The sequence below is a fragment of the Leopardus geoffroyi genome, chromosome B2, assembly GCF_018350155.1.
Source record: "Leopardus geoffroyi isolate Oge1 chromosome B2, O.geoffroyi_Oge1_pat1.0, whole genome shotgun sequence".
NCBI classification, from domain to species: Eukaryota; Metazoa; Chordata; class Mammalia; order Carnivora; family Felidae; genus Leopardus; species Leopardus geoffroyi.
Genome location: NC_059332.1, coordinates 135,450,343 through 135,464,119, shown reverse-complemented (window position 1 = coordinate 135,464,119; position 13,777 = coordinate 135,450,343). Strand labels below are relative to the sequence as shown.

Sequence of the window (13,777 nt, the reverse complement as noted above, 5' to 3'; positions counted from 1 at the left end):
GGAACCTTGTACACATTTTGCTAAGTGAAAGAATCCCAATCTGAAGAGGCCTATATACGGCATGGTTCCAACCACAGGACATTTTGGAAAAGGCAAAACTAGGGAGTCAGTGGAAAGATCAGTGGTTTCCAGGGGCGGGGGGAGGGGAGGGATGAAAAGGCGGAGCTCAGGGCATTTATGGGCCGTGAAACTGTATGACATTGTAATGGCAGACACGTGCCCCGGAACGTACAACACGAAGAGTGAACCCTAATGGAAACTATGGAGCTCACCTATCAAAAACGTGTCAGTGCTGGCTCATCAGTCATAATAAACACACCGGACTAAGACTAGATTTAACAACAGGGGAGGCGGGGGGGGGGGGGGGGGGGGGGGAGGGAAGCCGAGGGGGTGTATGGGGGTACTTGCCATTCAGGTACCTTCTGGGGAACAGGTGAGAGCTCAGGGCCACCCACCGAGACATTCTGCCTGAGGAGGAGAAGGTGCCAGAAGTTCCTTTCATTACTTCCCTCCCACAGTAGAGAGGGGATGGGAGAGGGGAACTCTTGGTCCAAGGGCCACGCTGGGGTCAGAGGGCAGGGCCCAGGGCACATGGGCCCAAGTGACTTGGGTCAGATTCCAGTCTTAGTTAACAACAGTTGCCATAAGCATTTACGTGTAAGGGGTGCTGCTCTGCATAGGTGGTGTGACCATTCTAGAACGCCTGGCCCCGGACCCTTCTTCTCCCTCTGCCCCCCCTCATCCAATCCATCACCAAGTCTATCAGTTCTCTGGCTTAAATGCCTCCTGAATCTGCACTTTTCCCTCCTCCACCAGCCTCCAGTCTGCACTAGGTCATCTTTTGCCTAAATTATTACAGGTTTCTTCCAAGCATTGCCACACACTCGTTCTTATCCCTCAGTCCAGTCTCTCCTCTGTAGCAGCTTTAAGAACACAAAGGTGTCACTGCCCTGCTGAGGACCTTTCCGTGGCTTCGCATCCCTCTTAAAACCAACGTTCCCTGACCACCCCCAGCCCCGATCCGTCAACATGCTCCCCACTTAGGCCTCCACGGGGCCTTTGCACATGCACGTACGCAGGGTGGTCTTCCCATGATCTGAAGTCAGCAATCACTTCCTGAAGGAAAACTTCGTGCTCCCACCCGTGCCAAGGTCAACCTCCCAACCCCTGAAACTGCACTCCTAATACCATGCACTTCTTGGGTGCGTGTACCACACGGGCACCGTCTTACACCTGTCGGTCTCCCTCCCTAAACCGGAAGCCCATTGCGCCGTGCCTTTCACAGTGCCCAGCACACAGTAAGCCCTTAATCATCGTTTTTTGGAATTAAAAAAGGAGCAATTCACTGAGGTAGGTATTATCATCACCGCCACTTCACAGAAGTGTTTGATTGAGCACCGGACTGGGGGGCTGAGGGCTTAGTTTCGAACTCAGACCACCTGACCCCAATACCTACGGCTTTATGCCCACGTGTGTTCCATGCCTTCCTTCCAGGATGCAGCGGTGCTGAGCGAGACGTCTGTCCCTGCTGATTGCCGTGACTTTGGGAGCAGCCAGAGGACTCGGACCCTTTGAGTAGTGCCGGACCTCAGCCAGAGAGCCTTCCGCCACGGCTCCACGGCCGTGGTTCAGGCACCACAACATATCAGAAGTGGCCAAGGGGCGCCCGGGTGGCTCAGTCGGTTGAGCGTCGGACTCTTGGTTTCGGCGCAGGTCATGATTTAAGATCCTCTCTCACTTTCCCTCAGCCCCCCTCCCCACTTGCATGCGCGCGCTCGCTCGCTCTCTCTCTCAAATAAGAAATGAAAAATCAAAGAGTAGCCAAGGCACCCACCAATCTCGAACCCAGGAGGTGAGTCCAACTTTCCATCGAACACACCCTCTGTGGAATACACATGAATGGACTCAGGGTTTTAGGGCAAGTGTGGGAAATGACTAACCATTTCCAGAGAACATGCTAAACCCCTAGCTGGAGGCCTGAGCTGCAGAGATGGTTGATTCAGATACCGCGAGTCTCTGGGCGTCTCACAGACGAGCCCGTGTCCACACCTGAGGATGTGATTCAAAGGGACAGGCAGCCAGGGTCTGGGCAGGAGACCACTGTCTGTACTCGTCTACACACTACCTGCCAGTCGGCAGGGGAAAAGGAGCGCTCCCCGGACCGGGAACAGGAATGGGGCAGATCCACCCTCGGGTGCCAAGGATAAACCTGGGTCTTGGATAGGGAAGGATTCAAAATTACGAGGGAGGGAAAAAAAGGCCAATTGTTCCACAGAAGCCAGTAATCAGGAGCCTGACGCCTTGAGAAGCGGCTGTGATACAGCGCCAGCCTCCTGGGGCTCAAGCAGGGTTTACTTAAGAGCCGATACCTTGGAGACTTAACTGATCTTTAAATGTATGTCTAGTAATTTTTTGGTTGCTGTTCTCCTATGGAAGTGCTCCATTTTTCAAATGTCAACCGGTTTCAACCATGCCACTGAATATTTAGAGTGTACTCAAGGAGAATGGTAAGTGTACCCACGGGACTCGACGGGGAGGTACAAAAGAAATCAAAGATGTGGAAAATTCCGGGTGTGTGATCAAAGCAGCAGGAATGAGCCAGAGTTCCTTCTTTGACTGTTGACTCCCCACTTGGAGAGCCTGTTTCCAGAGCTCTCCGCAGCTGGCAGCAGGAAGTGCTGTTTCTCAAGTCGTGACTCACAGAATGCCTGCCCAGCGGCCCCCTGTGAAAGTGCAGATCCCTGGGGCGCCTGGGTGGCGCAGTCGGTTAAGCGTCCGACTTCAGCCAGGTCACGATCTCGCGGTCCGTGAGTTCGAGCCCCGCGTCGGGCTCTGGGCTGATGGCTCAGAGCCTGGAGCCTGTTTCCGATTCTGTGTCTCCCTCTCTCTCTGCCCCTCCCCTGTTCATGCTCTGTCTCTCTCTGTCCCAAAAATAAATAAACGTTGAAAAAAAAAAATTTTTTTTAAATAAATAAATAAATAAAAATAAATAAATAAATAAATAAAAAGAAAGTGCAGATCCCTGGGCACTGCCCCCCCCCAAAACCATTGGACCCCAACACGTGAGGAGGGGCTCAGAGTCTCCATAGGTAACAGGCGCCACAGAGGATTCACAAACCAATTAGAGTTTGCAAACCACGGCTCCCGTTTCGAATGTCTTTGCGGAAAGGGGAGACCTTCCATGACAGACGGTGACAACAAAAAGGAAGAACCACTCCTCACGCATGGTCACCGATTCCCACACCCCTCGTAGAACCTTCATTCTACGGTCGCGGGCTAGGTGCTGAGGACTCTACCGTCAACCAGACCCGAGACCCCCACCCGCGGTGGGGGAACATGACAAAGGTAAATGGTGGCCACCCAAAGGAACACTGTGGGACACGGCTCGCCGTGGAAGCGGAGCTCAGCCACACGAGCGAGAGCCGGCTGCTCCATCCTGACTCGATCGAGGGCCACGCGAGGACCAGTCCCGGCCCGAGGCCATCGTCGCTGGGCCCCTGCTCATCTCTGCTCCTCCTAGACCCTCTGTGAACAGACAGCGCTGCTGGGCTCACCTGAGGGTTCCGGAGCTCCGGCTGGGGCCTCCATGTTCAAGACGAATGGAAAAAAAAAAAAAAAAAAATGTCCACAGCGTTTGTAATCGTACAGGTCTTAAAACACAGGATGAGGCAAGACCAGCGGGAATGCCAAGGAAGTACAAAGTTCTGGCAGGGGAACTGAGCCGTTCACCGCCTCTCACCAAGGAGCAGCCCTTCTCTCCCTGCGGAGGGAGGTTTTCTGCCATGGTGTCGCCAGAGCAGGGCACACAGAACCCTAAAGCCAGTCCTCCTCCTCACAGACAGCGGCACGGGGGACGGTTGTCATAACCAGATTGTCTCCACGACGGAGAGCTGTGCTTTGGCCGCTTGGGTACCCACGGCCACACATCCCTTAACAGTCTGGCAGTGGGCAGCCTGCCAACCAAGAAAACAACCCTTGAACTTTGGGGCTGCCCGCAACCATCTCTGCAGTCTCACAGATCCCAGGCAAGCAGTAAACATTCAATGCAACTCAAACACGCAGTGCCTTCCACACGCAAGCCAAAGGCCCTCTGGAGCCACCGATCCGCGGGCACGTCTTCTGGGAGCGAGGCACACAGCATCACTTCCTAGACAAACACCAGGAACCAGAAGGTCAGTCTTCACTTGAACTGGATCCGAGGCAGGTCCCGCTTGAACTCAACAGGGCACATCCGAGCCTCTTACACTGGGCTCTTTTGACCTCTTCCTCCCCAAGAACATGCTCCCCCATCCCCCACCTCTCTGAGGCCCGGGGAAAGCAAGTGCAGGAGGTAATCCTTGCCAACGTGGCTACGGTCCTTCCTGGACTGAGATCTGAGCCCCCCGCCCCTACCACTAAGTTTACGTGTCTGGGAAGTAAAAGGGTAAAGCGAGTCACAGAAGCTCAGGCCTCCATCCGTGGTGGGTGGGCAGTTCTGTTTATGGGGAGGGGGTGGGGAGGGAAAGAGACGGCAACCAGACCTTCCTCAAACCGAGAAAACTCTCACCTTCCAGAATGCGGTGGACCCTCATCATGAAGAGTTTCACCTTCGACTCCAGGCAAGTAGCCCACAATCCGATTCCAGACATTCTGAAAACTCCAGTTGTGTTATTCTGACTCCGTCACAAAATCGCTTCAACTAGGAAGACAGCAAGGACCCACCTACATCTGTCCCTTTTGCTGCTGGAATCGACACCCATCTTAGATCACGAGTCACGGCAGATGCACAGAAAGAAAGGGATGCCAGGTCCCATCTGTAATTTCCACAAACGAATGGATTGAACTATGGATACATTTTTCAAAGGAAAAAAAAAAAAAATGGTCGTAAATCACAAGGGTGCAAATCCCTGATGTCTTTTAATTCCCGGAAAGAGGTGTTGCATGGTCAAATCTTTCCCAAAATCTTTATTTAGTTTCTTCTGGGCAGGGAATAATCTGGATCCAGGATGACTTACTCAAAACAGCCTTGCAAGTTAAAAAAACAAAAACCAAAATAAGTCCTTGGAACAGAAATTAGATTCAAGAATCTGATGCCCTGCTACTCTGTTAACTACAGACATAAATGAGAGAGGACGCAGAATGCCTCACACCTAGTGGGCACTCCATAATTGTCTGCTGAGTGACCGACTAAATGATTTATTTTGAGTCCCCACGGCTCTTTGCGCTAGCTAGAGCTAATGCAGTTGTTATAAAGGCAAGCAGGGTTGAAGATTTATGACTGCCCAATTACCCCGATTCACCATAAATCCTTGCCAGCCTCTAGGCTGTTCCAAGCTGCTCAGCACGCGTGATGACGGCATATTGCGACGATTCCCTCTCGAAGGCCTTGGCGGTACTCTTATTTAGAAAGCGGAGGTCTACCAGAACTATAGTTCTCGGTCTCTATAGCCCAGAATAGGAGAATCCCGTTTCTCCACTCACGGAGCCACATTCTGCAGCCCAGACAGGGACCAAGCTGAAGCACCTCACATCTCCTGTACTCCGTAATCAGCACGTGTCAGGAGACGAGGAGATGAGGTGAAGGTCATTCGGGCTGACCACCGCCCATGACCAGATGCTGCGTTAGTACCTGGATGTCCTGTCCTCTGGCCTCGCACAACCCTGCAGTCACTGGCACATTAAACGTCATCATGATCACTAGCACATTAAAGCCCATCAAGATGTGTATGTGTTGGCCTTGGCTAGCGCACAAAGAGCTCCTTGAGGGCGGGGACGGTGTTTTGTTTATTTTTGTAACCTCCATACACAGCAGGCTATCCAGACCACAGACATGCACAGTGAATTTTTATTAAGTGAATAAACCGAAGCTCTCACCAAAACAAAATGCGTAGGCCTACCACTACCATTAGGCACCTTTTTCTAGAATACTGAGGTCAAGAACAAGAGGGACTCCTACAATTGCATGAATGCTTAACTTCCTCTTGAAATTGACCCAGAATTGGAGACAAGATGGTTGTGCAGGGCTATCTGTAAGAAGGGCTATAAACAGCAACTGCCCGAGGTGTGGAAGCAAAGAAAACGCACACGGAAAGCAGACGTAAATTCCTCTTATAACTCTTGCCGTCATCGATCGAGAGACAGTGAGACAGAGTCTCTTGGATCAATTGTTATATTTATGAACTGGCTCAATCTCACCTTTAAATTGCTTGTCAGTAATCGTATTCAACGTGCGTGAGTACTTAAACAAATACACTTCCCCCTTTACGCAGTGAGATGCCGGGGAACAGCAAATTTCTACCACCGAGCAATTTGTTTATTTATTTATTTTTTTTACTAAAGTGTGGTTGACATACAATATTATATTGTTTCTGGTGTACAACACAGTGACTCCACATTTATATACGTTACAAAGTGATCACCATGGTAAGGGCAGCTATCATTTGTCACCATACAAAGTTGTTACTTACGACTAACTATATTCCTATACATTGTATCCCTACACCTTATGTATTTATTTTATAACGGGAAGTCTGTACCTTCTATCCCCCTTCTTTTCGCCCATCTCCCCCTCACCTCACCCTCCACCGAGCTCTGGCAGCCACTGGATTGTTCTCTGTATCTATGAGTCCGTTTTGTTTTTCATTATTGTTCATTTGTTTTGTTTTCGGTATCGGTCTTTCTCTGGCTTAATTCACTTAGCACGATACCCTCTGGGCCGATGGCAAATGGCAAGATTTCATTCTGCTTCGTGGCTGGGTAATATTCCGTTATGGATATAGATACAGATATTGATATAGATATACAGATACAGATTTATAAATACACACACACACACACACATCCATACGTACCACATCGTCTTTATCCATTCGTCTGTCAATGGGCACTTAGGTTGCTTCCGTATATTGGCTACTGTAAATAATGCTACAATAAACACAGGAGTCTGAGGGCTAATCCCTGAGCCCTCCAATGGGTAGAAATAAGATGTGGGAGAGCCAGCAAAGCGAATGGGAAGAGTCTGGTGCCTGGGAAGCCAGGAGAACATGACTTAAGGAGGAGGGAACGATCAACTGCGTTGAACCCTAGAAGTAGGACAACGACTGAGACTGGGCCACTGGATTGAGCAACACGGGAGTCACGGTTACCTAACAAAGCATCTTTGGAGCAGTGCTGGGGCGGAAACCCACACTTGTTCAAGACACAAAGGGAGACTGGGGCTGGATTTGGTGTTCAGGAATGCGGCCGTCCCACCCGCCACCTGCACTTTCAAATACCTGTGTTCCACCGCAGTCTGGAAGCAGATGAGCCTCTGAGCCAGCAGCAGCAGGTCAACAGCAACCTAACACCATTTCACAACGCTTACGTCGTTCCCTTTGTTTCATCCCATCACACGGGTGTGTTATCATCTCACCCCGTCGCCAGAAGAAGGGAGAGCACAGTACATAAGATACCGTGAGAGAAAGCGACCACCTTCACAGACTTTTTATTCCAGCGTGTTGTTACAATCGTCCTATTTCATTGTGAGCTGTTGTGGTTGACCCGTTACTATGTCTAATTTGTAAATTAAACTGTATCACAGGCACGTGTGTAGAGGAAAAAAAGTAGTACCTACAGGGTTTGGAACGACACACAACTCCAGGCATCCACTAGACGTGTCGGGATGTATCCCCTGCAGAAGGGGGGTAGGCACCGTAGAGGAAACGTTTTCAAGGAGTTTTTGAAGAAAGGGAAAGGGCTGTAACTAGAGGGGGAAGAGGGGTCAAGAAAGGATTTCAGATTGTTTTTAAGGATGAAGAAATAATAGCACATTTATATTCTGATGGGGATGTATAATGCAGGAAAGTGAGGAGGAATCACCAGAATGATATCCCTGAGTAGGCAAGAGGGTAGAGTCCACTGCATCAGGGACGGTCCCTTTCTTGGGCCGCAGCCAGCTTGTCTGTCGCACTAGATGAGTGCTGTGTGTGGGCACAGGTGCTGCTGGGGCAGGGGGGTGGGGGTGCGGGGCACTGGGAGCCCATGGAAGTTCCCTCCGATCGTCTCCATTTTCTCGGTGGGAAACCAGAAAGCAAGGTCATCAGCTGAGGTGAGGCCAGTGGAGAAGGTGTGGAGGAATGTATTCGCCATCTAGAAGAATGGCAGCGCGGACAGACGGGACAATCGTCGTGCACGTGCTGGGCCTGCCTGTCGTCGGTCGTCATGAGTTTACAGCGCGTCCAGGCAGAGTGGTAAGAACGGACGAGCGAATGAATAAATCTCTCAGAAGAGATCAACAGACCAGAAGCCACACAAAAGAAAGTTCGGCTAGCCCTCTCTTTTCCTCCACAACAAACGCCAGCAATGCTGGAGACAACGTGTAACTGGACACTGAAAGCAGGCTCCTTTCCGCCGGGCCCCAGGCACCACCTTGCGCATGGTTATCGCCCCACTAAATAGCTGCTCTCAAGGGAATATTCAAATCCAACATCATTCTTACCTTTGAGCAGTAAGAGTATGTCAAGAACACAGACATTAAGCCAAGCAGCCCAGAGTTTTGGTCCCAGCTCTGCCAATCACTAGCTGTGTGAGCTCAACCTCTCTGTACCTCGATTTCCTCATCCGTAAAAGGGGAATAAATAATAACAGAGCTTTCCTCACTGGGCTGTCCTAAGGATTCAAGAGCATGTCCTTTGCCTAACACAGTATCTGCCTTATGGTCAGCGCCTCACCAACAAAAGCTACTGTAAGTCTGAGGAAGTCAACAACAGACCCGGGCCAGCGAGAAGATTAGTCACGATCCAAATTCCTTATCATACCTGAGTGATGCCTTTGTTTTCAAAGCTGAAAATGTTAAGTGTTATTGTGCAGTTGTTAACGGTTACTGGCCTCTGTCCAGAAGATTGCTTCTGTAACCACCTGATCGACACCCTCTAAGAATCAGTAAATCAGTTCCAGAGCAGGGACTGTTATGTCCATTGATTCATAATAAAAAGACAAAGTCTTGAACCACGAATCTCCTATGAAAGAGTGACTTCAAGCCGATGTGTTTATTTTCTTTAAGACACCTGTCTAAAACACAAATTATCACAAAGTACAGTCCTAGGTCTGGGCAAGAAGAACAAATTCGAGTAAGACATTCCTCTTTTCTTCAAGATAATAGTCGTTAATAGTTATTAGTGCCACGGTACCAGGCACAATGCCAATAACTTTTATAACCAAGAATTTAATAGGGATGCCTGGGTGGTTCAGGTGGTTAACCAACTCTTGACTTCAGCTCAGGTCATGATCTAACAGGTTGTGAGATCAGGCCCTGCATCGGGTGCAAAGCCTGCTTGGGATTCTCTCTCTCTCTCTCTCTCTCTCTCTCTCTCTCTCTGCCCCTCCCCTGCTTGTGCACTCTTTCTCTCTCTCAAAAATAAATAAATAAACTTAAAAAGAGTTTAATTACTTCTCATCTCAACCCTTGTAGCAGGTGCCATTATTACAACTGAGGAAACGAAGACTTCAAGAGGTCACAGGCCTTGTCCTGGGTCAGGCAGCTTGACCCGACAGTGGTTTGAACCCAAACCGTCTTTCTTCCCTCTTGAACCTGCAAGTGAAATGGGCAACCAAGGTCTGGCTAAGAGCCTGGAAGGCCTTGCTGAACAGTGACCCTCTTGGCCTTCTGCTTCCTGCAGCTTTTTCCTGCAGGGGCTCCGTGTGGAGGAGAGTCAGGGATTACAACGCAGAACAGATCTATCTGTGTGATTCAACTCAGTGAACGAGGATGAGGTGAGGTGGCAGCTGTTAGATTCAGTATGGCGGCAGCCACAACTAAGATGTCAAGCTGTGGTTGTTGATGTTAAGGTGTCCGTGGCTTTCAAACTCTATCCAGAGGCGTGCTGGAAAATAAAACCTTCCATACTGGTCTGAAGGGAGGTTTTATAGGTTCCAAATGAGAGTAGCCTAGAATGTGGAGTCAGAAAACGTCCCCCCACGGAAAGGGAAGCTAAGACAATCAATATCGACACGATGAGCTCAGCCATCACCAGAAATCCCTCCAACATAAAAGATGGTTTGATAATATATTGCAGATGAGACTTGGGCCAGGCTCTTCCACAAGGAGACGAGAACTGTTGCCAAATTCAATCAGGGACACCCAGGTGTCTTCCTTACCCAATCAAGAGACCAGAGGCCCCCTCAAATTCAATAACAGTGACCGTGAAAAATGGCACGAGGATGTCAATTAAGTCATCAAAGAACACGGCAAATCTTCTCTATTGCATTATGACCACTATCTGAGTGGGCACTGTGTCAACGGAAAGAAATCCAGGGGGGTGGGGAGTGAACACAAAACATTTTAAACGCGCCACTCTTCACCAGGCCCTTTTGAGGAAAAGGGACTGCACGGACCCTCGCGGACTGATTTCGGTTACATCCAGAAAAACTAACTCCGAGGAATAGGAATTTAGCGAGGAAATAAAGGGTAACTGAAACGTCGCGGAAGAAGGGAGCTCCTTTTGTTCTGTTCACCGCCCATCAGGCTTCTGATCTCCGTTCTTGCTTCCCAGGTGCACCGGCTCCCAGGACAGCAGGCCCTGAGCAAATGTGCCTTCCTGTGAGACGCCGCACCCATCCACGGGCAATCCCATCAATCCTACCTCCAAAGGGCGCTGTATCTGCCCACCCCACCCCCATCCCCACCCCCACCCCCTTGGCCCAGGCCATGTGGCTCCCTCCCGCCATGTCACTCTCTCTTGACCTTTAACACTGCCGGCGTGGCCCACACAGCAGCCCCATGGGTCTTCTCAAAATCCCAATCTGCCTTCAATCGTTTAGGAACAAAACTCAGAGTTTCAGAAATGGTATAAACATTTGCCTGACCGTCTGATTAAGCTCTCACCGAAAGAAGAAAGATTCAAAAAAACCAGATCATCTCACCATAAAACCGACGAAACCGACAAAAAAGTAGATTCATCTGTTCGAAATCAGAAACCCTTAGCACTTTAAATCCACACACACAAAGTGAAATGTTGACAGGACAACAAACTGTAGCAATCACCTCAGGAAACAAATAGATCCTGACAATAAATAGATCTCTCTCTCCGCTGTGACTGGATCTACGATAGAGTATAATATTCTACTTCAGGTTTTCCACATTGCTGAATTTTCTGTGTAGGTAAAAAAAAATACTGGAAATGATCAGATTTACACGTGGTTATTCAGTATGAAATAGGACCTGCGGTTTAAAACAGAAACACTACAGAGAGTAATTAGCTGTGGCAATGTAAATCATACCAAAAAGGAAGGCATGTAGAAAAGAACGAACACATTGAGCATAAGTTAAATTTAAAAATCCAAGGCATTTTGTCTTGAGGCATCTTTGAGCTCGCCGAGCAGACACTGGAAGCAAAACTCCCCTCCTGGGATGGAAAAATTTATGGGCAAGAAGTTACGGTCACAATTAAATGGTGGCAGACAAGGCCAAGGGGGATTTGGTCCCTTTATGAGTCTTTTGATGGATGAACGCGTGGGGACGGCAACCAGTAGGCAACAGAACAATGTGGGAAGGGTGATAAAGAGAGGAAAGAGCATCGCCATGACAGAAGCGTTGGCTAGAGCAGAGACAATGGCTGGGTTCACCAGAGAGAGTGCTCCCTTCCACAGCACCTGTTTATTATCATATAAAAATCAGGTTGTGCGCATTTCCCTATTGAACTTCTTTGTGAAATAAACTTTTATAACAGTAAAAAAAAATAAAATAAAATAAAATTCAAACCTGACCACCGCAATTCCTCTGCTTCAATGGCTTCCAACTAATCTCAAAATTCTGACTCCCCGACTTGGCCCACTGAGTGCTCACAGTAGGACCCCTCCGTGGCTCCAGCCCCCACGGCCATAGGGCCTGTAACCATCTCCTGGACCACATCCTCCTCTTTACCTCAGGCTAGCTGATTTCTCAGCCTTCCAGAATCTTCTGGGGGAGCCCCCCACCGAAACCTGCTATCTCCTCAGGCACAACACTCCCCTTTACTTCTCCTTCTCTCAAGCTGCCATCCTTTTGTTTATGAGGGACTCTGCCATATAACCAGGGAACCCCAGCTCCTAGCTCAGTGCTGAGCCCAGAGGGGCTAGTCCCCAGAGGCTTATTTAGGCTTCCCACAAAGATTATCAAAACAGGAGCTTATCCGCACAATGACAGTCCACATATGAGCCAAGATTAAAGGCCCCATAAACCCTGAACACATGAAGGGTCTCAATAGAACAACTGATTAACTGAGGGGCTTTTCGTGCAAATCACTCCCCCTTGGAAACCCAGCTCTAGATTATCTGGGACATTTTCTCTTCAGACGGACGGTTATTTCCTTCAAAGTGGATGAGGAAATTGTTCCTGGGAGCTTTGGAAGACCGTCATGAAGGAAAACTCAAGTTGTTAAGCTCCCTGGGATTAATGCCTTTTGTCCCTAACTAAATAAAATAATTATATTAACCAAGGATGGAGGGCGGCATGGAACAACCCTTTCAGAGAGTGACAGTAGCAATCAGGCAGCACTCCCTTTATCTGCAAAATCTCACAAGTGTTCTCGTGGTTCCTTCCAGGTCCCGGGTAGGTCTGTGCTGTGCTCCTCCCTCAAAAGCAAGATGTGGAGTGAGGCTTGCTACACCAGTGGGCTAGGAGGCGGATGTGAGGTGTGCCCTTTCCGGTGGAAGCTTTAGGAGCCCACGGGTGCCTCCCAGGGCCCTCGCCCTGCCCTGCTGGTTATAGAAGCGTGTTTCTAGGCAGAGCCTCATGGGTCTGGGTCCCTGAGTGACAGTAAAGAGCAGAACCCCCCATCAGTCCACACTGGATACATAGCATTAGTGGGAAATAAGACATTATTTTTAGCCACTGAAATTTTTGATCGCTCCTGACCGCGACGTAATCCAGCCATTCTGGACTGACACCATGAGCTGACCTGTCACTGGCAGCTGGAATTGTAAATGGTCGTTAGGCTCCTATCACAGACAGGAGGCTACAGGCCCTCAGACGGTGGAGGCTGGAGCCCCACACCCATGAGGAGGTGAGGCCAGACTCTCGGCATCTTCCAACCAACAGTTACTCATGGATATGCATTATTTGTCAGACACTGAGCTAAGTGCTAGGGATACGGCGGACTGTTGCGAGAAAACTCCTATGGACGCCGTGAGGAGGGGCCCCCTGGCAAGATGAACAAAGTCAGGAAAGCAGCGAGGTAGCCGGCAAGGTGGAGAGGAAAGGAGAGATGGCCTGGGCCTCAGAAGGAGCAGCTCTGCATGTGGACAGGACAGTACGGGTGACTCAGCCATCAGACCGACTCCTGCAGGCACTCTCCCAAGTGCTTCCCGTGTGGTCACACCCTGTGTCCTCACAGCTCCCTAGAAGACAGGCCACACCATTGCTGTCATTTCATAAGCAAGGAAAGTGGCAGGAAATTGGAAGGAAGGAAGGAAGGAAGGAAGGAAGGAAGGAAGGAAGGAAGGAAGGAAAAGAAAGAAAGAAAGAAAGAAAGAAAGAAAGAAAGAAAGAAAGAAAGAAAGAAAGAAAGAAAAGGAAAGAAAAGAAGGAAGGAAGGAAGAAGGAAGGAAGGAAGGAAGGAAGGAAGGAAGGAAGGAAGGAAGGAAGGAAAAAAAGAGAGAGAGAGAGAAAGGGGAAAGAAGTTAACTAGCACCCCAGCTAAACTGAAAGGCAGGAAAGTTAAGAACACATACATTAGAGGGGTGCCTGGGTGGCTCAGTCAGTTAAGCATCCGACTTTGGCTCAGGTCATGATTTCATGGTTCCTGGGTTCGAGCCCTTCGTCGGGCTCTGTGCTGACAGCTCA

At 49.5% G+C, this 13,777-nt stretch overlaps 2 protein-coding genes across 2 annotated transcripts in view; one reads left to right on the top strand and one right to left on the bottom strand.

Moving 5' to 3' along the window:
- PPP1R14C (protein phosphatase 1 regulatory inhibitor subunit 14C) overlaps positions 1-13,777 on the bottom strand; it is a 90,836-nt gene that overhangs the window by 42,400 nt on the left and 34,659 nt on the right. The window lies entirely within an intron of this gene.
- On the top strand, positions 10,683-13,444 carry LOC123609163 (small nuclear ribonucleoprotein G-like). Its single transcript, XM_045500008.1, has one exon. It carries the CDS (start codon positions 11,366-11,368, stop codon positions 11,669-11,671), a length of 306 nt encoding a protein of 101 aa, XP_045355964.1. The 5' UTR covers positions 10,683-11,365; the 3' UTR covers positions 11,672-13,444.